At 31.6% G+C, this 7,337-nt stretch overlaps 1 protein-coding gene across 1 annotated transcript; it reads right to left on the reverse strand.

Moving 5' to 3' along the window:
• Positions 1–925: 925 nt before the first annotated feature.
• On the reverse strand, positions 926–6,222 carry LOC106689337 (mannan-binding lectin serine protease 2). Its single transcript, XM_014434265.3, has 4 exons — positions 6,053–6,222; positions 3,848–4,018; positions 2,230–2,386; positions 926–2,155 (listed from the first exon to the last, which is right to left on the reverse strand). Exons 2-4 carry the CDS (start codon positions 3,908–3,910, stop codon positions 1,962–1,964), a joined length of 414 nt encoding a protein of 137 aa, XP_014289751.3. The 5' UTR covers positions 3,911–4,018; positions 6,053–6,222; the 3' UTR covers positions 926–1,961.
• Positions 6,223–7,337: the final 1,115 nt, after the last annotated feature.

Consider the following 7,337-nt stretch of genomic DNA (forward strand, 5'->3'; position numbering starts at 1 on the left):
CAAAAATCTCCAGAAATCCTGGTAGAACCCTGAATGTAAAACATGTACATTCAGAGGTGTTCTAATTGTGAATATGTTTGGTTTTTTTCAGGTGGTCTTTAAGAATTACTTTTATTTATAATACAAAAATATGTTTTTTTACAATTTTATATGCATTTATACAAGGTAATAATTAATTCATTGTTTTAGGATGTTTAGAGATCTCTTGGTGAGACCTGGTGAGCTCCAAATATCCTCCAGGGGGATTCCTGTTGGGTGTCACTAGGTTTCCTGACTGAATACTGTCATACAATTAATTATTCTTTTAAGTTATTCCTTAGAATAAATATTCCATCGTGCATATGTATACTTTCAAAGTTTTTTTTCCTCAAATATTAATCTATATATAAAACCTTGAAGATCTTAAAGCAGAATACTTAAGGCAAGTTTCATAAAAATACTTGAAGCCAAAGGCTGAAGGAAAATACATTTCTCAGGTATCTTTAGATCTAGGCTACTAGGTTATGTAAACAAACTGGCACTAGAATGCATAATGTGGGAACCTGACCCTTCAATAGCTTGGTTAAGATAATAAATGGATTTTGACTACACCCAAACCAAATTCCATTTATTGATACACAGGGTCAATCAACAATCTTCCACTATATACACTTATGTATGTACAAAAGTGATTATCAGAATAAAAATAGTATTAATAAAGAAATAACCCACTTTAAATTAATTTTATTAACTATAAATATATAAATAAAAAGGGTAGGTTACACAGCTACCTCCATCTATACCACATCGAATTGTACTACTGAAACTAATTTTGTCTGAATCAAAAACTAAGAGGTATGAAATAGCTCAAATTTTAATATTTGTTACGGCGGGTAGGGGTTTGAAAGGAACCTTTACTAGCCCAACCGTGAAAAGAAAAGAATAGTCGAATTTTGTTATTTTTGTATTTTTAAATAAGTAAACATAATAAACGGAACACAAAATATATAAGAATATACAAACTAGAAAAAAAAAATCTTACAACTATTACAAAATTAAATGAATTAGACAAAAATAGAGAAAAAGTCTTATATCACCGGTGATTGGTGGGGCCCCAGTTGTGGTTGTTTTGAGTGGATATTCTCGTGGAAGTAGATCGATAAAAGGGACGTATGTCCGCCCGCCTTGTCTTCTTGGAGGATGAGACGAAGAAGTCCGCCCACCGTGGCTAAGATGGCCAGAATGCTGGTAACTACGATTGCGTAGTGAGGAGAAAATGGAGAAGATATGTGTATGCAGTGAGACGTTAAGAAGTTGTCTGTCTATTTTCAATATAAAAAACAATGGAGAGTAGTTGTTTTGTTTTTTGACTTAATAAAAATCACATGGTCCAACTATTGATTTGTGGACCATATGTTGACCGCAACAATATTATTAAGTTAAATTTCGGATTTTGTCTGCAAAAGGCAAGGCACATCATAAGCTTGGCAGATTTGTTCCTTTTGTGTTTTTATATGCACAACGCATGGCACAGCACAAACTTGGAAGAGTGTAATTTTTTTATTTCAGTACTAATCCTAATTAGACATCAATCAAAAACTAGGAGGTACGAAATAACTTGAATTTTGAGTTGGTCCAAACTTAAATTGTGGATTTTGTTAACAGAATGTACAGTAAAAGCTTGGCAGAGCGGTTTCTTTTTTGCCCGTACTAATCCTAGTTTCATATTAGGAAAAAACTAAAAGGTATGAAATAACTCAAATTTTGAGAAAATTGAACAATGGGTTTGTAAGTGATTGAAAAAAAAAATAGAGGAATAGAAGAAATGCTGTAAGGTCAAGTGGAAACAACTCCTCATTTATGGATGGTCAATAATATTAAATACTACAACTTTAATATATGTGTAATTATAGTAATAATGTTTTCCAGAAAAATTAACACATCATGCCATAGAAATCACATAAATTTACTTCTTCAAGTGATCATGATTTTATTATAGATTCGAGAGACATTTTTAGCCAGTGTAGATGCTTTCTAATGTCTGTAAACCCAGCAATACTTCCATGGATATCTTTAACACTTACAATTCCATAAATATAATATTGCACTTTATTATTGGTCATTTTTCGAGGAAATGTTATTCCACCACCACTATCACCACGCTGTACTGCTGTGCCTGGAATAAAAACATAAAATATTTCATGAATTATAAAATAAAAATATTGCACAAAACAATTGGAAACAACTTACCATTCTCAAGGCCAGCGCAAAATTTGTCCGAAGTGATAAAAAGTGAATAACCAAGTGAGACAGTAGTCGAACATGTCTCAAATTCAATGAATTTGAGATTTGCCATGTGTAAATCATTACTTGTAATATTTTTTTCAGTGAGACCCCATCCAACAACCTATTTCAAAACAAAGATTTACTTTACAATAACCACAAACTGGCTAAGCATTACAAAGGATTTCTGAACATCTTCAAAACTTGGACACTTATTAAAAGAAGAGAAGAGAAATATATGTAATTGTAACTATTATCTATCTTCAAGACGAGCATTTTTTATTTTATATATAATTTTTTTACTCCTTGTGACTGGTTATTATTGTTTACCTAAAATAAATTGTATCCAATTTAAGTCTCAAAACACTCTTTATTTCTTTGAAAGTCCAACGTTCCACCCAATTCGGCCACTGTTAAGGATAATCTCAAATATAATTTACAATCACATCGATAATTTAAAAACTTTCTGCTGGCTATTCTGCCCAGGTCATCAATTTCTATACTTCACTATTATACTCTGTTATCACAACGATATTTGTTGTGATAACAAAGTATAATAGTGTTAAATTTATTTGTAATTAAAAGTTTTAATATTAATGTGAAGAGTGACAAAATAGGGTAATTTTTACTGAAATTGATGACCTGGGTAGAATAGTCTGCAAAAAGTTTTTAAATTATTGATGTGAATGTAAATTGTATTTAAGACTGTCCATGAAGATGGCTGAATTTGGCAAAATGTTGGACTATTAAAGAAATAAAGTGTTTTGAGTCTTAAATTGGATACAATTTATTTTATTTAGACAAGCATTTTGTTTGAAACTTGTTCTTTATATTAAGAACCCATATTATATTAAGAAAAACATAAACCCTCGCTCAGTCACTACATCTGAGAAACAAAGTATGCTACTTTAGCTTGACCTCCCTCTATTCCTAACCTTCTCCTAGAACCTCAACTTATTACAAAGTATTTATTAGTCAGATGAAATTAAACTGTTTAAAAAAGGGCAATAAAAGCAATGTCCTATAATTGTAATTTAAAAGGTACAAACAATGAAAGTAACTAGAAAACATGAAAAATAAAAACAATCATTATTTTCATTGAGAACAGAATACTTATAGAAACGACTGCAGAGGATAAAAACAGGTTATAAATTCCAAAGGTATTGTCGTATCCTATTAAAGTGTATTACCAATTGGATGAAGACATAATTATTCCTGTTTGATAGCTGATAACATTTTTTAAAATGAAACAGTTTTCAGTCAGTACATTCAGGCTTGTTTTATGAACTAATTTATCTTAAGACTCCTAATAAAAAATAGATGTAATTAAATTAAATACTAATTGTAAGACTATTTACAAATTAATTGTTGAACTTAGCGTTAACAATTTTTTTTTTTATAAAAGCATCATAAATTTTGTAATTAAAATTATAATTCCTGTCAGCATTATGAAACTTTTTCATATAATTTAATCACAAAAAAAAAAAACCAAAAGTACCTAAAGGAGGGTGACAAGGATAAGGTGAATCTGGCGAGATTTGATGGCATCAAGAAATTTTAAACAATAAATAAATTAAAAACTTACAGTTCCAACAGGCGGTAGTTGCTCTAATGGATATTTGACCTTCCAATCAATGCATACTGACATAATTGCACTGTTAAACAATATGGTTGTATTTAATTCAAGTAGAGCAATATCATCAGCATATCTATTTTTATACCCTACATATGTTCTAGGATATTTTATATGAACTACCTAAAAAAGCCAAACACTGATGATGTAAAACAAGATGATTATGCATATTGGAAGAAAATAGTTGACCATATGAAGTAGGTTGGAGAAAGATAATCTGGGTGGCGGTCAATAAAGGTATCACAATAGTAAAAGAAAACTATTTATTGTTAATCAACATTTCACCCCACTTTGCAGGGCTATCTGATGGTAGTACAACGTACAACTGGCAGCAAAGCAGTTGTGCTTTATTGATCGCCACCCAGACTATCTTCCTCCAAACAAAATGGTTAAGGCTTAACTTATAGATTACAGACAGAATATAACGATCCTTAGCTTCGTACCCGTCAATGTCCACAAAACTTAGCTTCGTATCTGTCGATGACCACAGTCCTTAGCTTCGTACCTGTCAATGATCAAATTAGTGCACTCAGGACAAGAGGTTGATGGTTTCATATCACTATAAATATAAATTAACTTCCGTAAATGGATCCCAATTTGAGTACTGGTTCAAGGGGAGGTCAGAACTTCAACAAGGAGACTGCCTTTCCCAGATGCTATTCAATCTGCCATTGGAGTGGATAATGCCGGAATGCTTCAGAGTGCCAGGTGGGGTGCACCTGAGAATGATGCATAAATACCTCACATACGGGGATGATATAATAGGAAGTAAAAAAGAAAAAATCCACTAGCTTTCTCACTCACTGATATCAGTGGTGGAAGATATCGGCTTACAAATAAATAAATTAATACAAAGTAAAAAAAAGTAGATGGTGGTAAGCTGGATTAAATATCCACCAAGAAGAAAAGGTGATCGAATAAGCAACAGAAGCTTTTTAAAAGTTAATAGCTTCAAATGGAAGCATAATAACCACCATCAATGACCGGCTTAATGAAATAGACTAAATAATCCTCAGTGCAAATAAAGCCTTTTTTTTCAGTAGTCTTGAAATCATATCCTAAGATCAAAGTACGGATATAAAATGCTATCATAATACCTGTAGTGATGCACAGTTATGAGACATGATCCCTCACTGGTAACCTTCAGAAAAAGATTGAAAATTTGAACCCCAAGTTCTTAGGGTGATAGTGGATAAAGAAGTAATGATTTGGAGAAGGAAGAGCAATGAGTAACTAATGTCAGAGAGGCAGTCATCAGTCACTCTTGCTATGAAGGTTACAATGGGCTGGTCATAAGGCAAGATGTCACCCAACAGGCCCTCTCTTCCTAACTAAAAACACCTCGGTCCCCACCGAAGTATACCAAAAGGGAGGCCAAAACACAGATAGTAAACAGGATCAAGGACATGGCTGAATACCGTGTAATAAACTGGAAGGGCATCTCCTAAGATCAACAGAGATGGAGGAAGCTGGTGGAGGCGGCTAAGGATCTGCATGGTCTATAGGCCAATGGAGAGAAAAATTCTCAGGTGAGAATAGTAGGTTTTTACTTCTAACACAATGATATAATATTGTCCCTCCAGGATCATAGACCTTCGTGCAATGAATTCAGTTTAGCAATGTTCCCTCCTATGCAAGAACATATCCTAAAAGGCCATCAGCAGCTTTGTTATCTTCACCTGGACAATAAAAAATGTAACAGGAGATCTCTAATTGCCACTTATTCATTTTTCATTCTTTTTTTTATCAATCAAAATTTTTCATTCTTAATTTAATTTGAATTTGTGTTGTGAATATGAACTATACAGATCTGGTTGAATATTTGTGACTTATTACCTAACCTAAAAGGTTAATAGTTCTTTTAGGGAAAAAAAAAGAAGCATTTTAACAAGTTTTATCATCAGATGAAATTTAATTGCAGCATTCATATATTTCAATCATGTTTTCCTTTGATCTTGCGGCAGAATGGTTGGTCACCTAAATAAAATTCTTTCAATTATAATAACCGCCAACTCTAACGAATGAGAAAAAAAAAATGTCTGCTGTGGGATGTAATATGTGGCCTAATTTTTAAATTCAATAGAAAACAACAATGAACAGTAGTTATAAATCAGAAACCAAGAACAAATTTATTTATAAATACATTCAATTAAATACCTTTAATCTTTGCTCATCTCGATCTCTATGCTCCCAGGAGGCATAGTATTTTCCGGCTACTACAGTAAAAGTAGCTTTATCTAATTCAAAGTAGGTTTCATCATAAACGCAATGAGCAGCTAAAAATAAAGTGAAATGAAAATATATTATAATATTTCCTATTTTAAAGTAAATAGAAAGAACTTTGACTTTTCACTGAATGTAATGGTATTTGTTAGATTTAGATTTGAAAAATATTAGGATTAATATTACATTGTGGACCTGCTATATGGCAATAACAGATATTGCTCAACATTATATTTTAACATTTGATCTAGGCCATTTTATCAGTATTTTGTCACTTTTCGAAAGCATATTCTTCATTATGATTAATTTTTATTAAAATTAATTTTCAAACTTTTGCTCAACAAAGTTTCTTTTTTTTTATGTCATACTAATGTTATTAAAACTAGAATGAGAGAAATTTTCCAATTTATATAAATATACAATTATTTAAATATATTTAAAAAAAAAACTTGACATAAAATACAAAGCTGAAAATGTAAGCAACACTATCGTCTGATAATGGGTGTTATCTTACCGTGGCCACTTACACTAAGGGATGAACAGCGCTTTAAGGTTTAAAAAAATAAAGTATTATGTAAAATATTTATGGACCAAAAAAGGACAAATTAATGGGATAATTTAGAAGGCAACATAACACTGAATTAAGGGAACTGCACCCGGTAAATATGATTATCAACATAATAACATATAAAGGGCAAGTAAGGTTATAGGGCTTAGTAATGAGCAGATCTCTAAAATGTTGAAGAACACTGAACCAAAAGGTAAACGTCCGAGGGAAAGACCTAAACATAGATGGGAGGATTGCATTAAAACTAATTTAGTAGAATTGTATTTAGAGTGGCGTCACTGAGAGGATTTATGTAGACAGAGAAAATTGGTGGAATCGGCATCAAACCTTCGGGTTCCTTAGGCCTTTATTATTATTAATTACTTAATCAGTTCTTAAAACTAAGTAAATATAAAAAAATATTAAAATGATCACTTAGATCTAGTACCCGAAGTTTAATACATGAATAGTCCATATCAATTATCTTCTTTCTTGTTTCTTATAAATTATTTTAATGTCCTCTAAATCATGGCATTTCATAAAGTAAGGAAATGCCATAATTAATTTTTCTCTTGAATGTTAGGAGGTCACTTTAAGAAGAACCATTTTTATGTTTTATGAACTTCACGATATTACAAGACTATTAATGTATGTGTACCAACCCACAATCAA

This window comes from Halyomorpha halys, unplaced genomic scaffold (assembly GCF_000696795.3).
Source record: "Halyomorpha halys isolate HHAL.00 unplaced genomic scaffold, Hhal_1.1 Scaffold1332.1, whole genome shotgun sequence".
Classification (NCBI taxonomy): domain Eukaryota; kingdom Metazoa; phylum Arthropoda; class Insecta; order Hemiptera; family Pentatomidae; genus Halyomorpha; species Halyomorpha halys.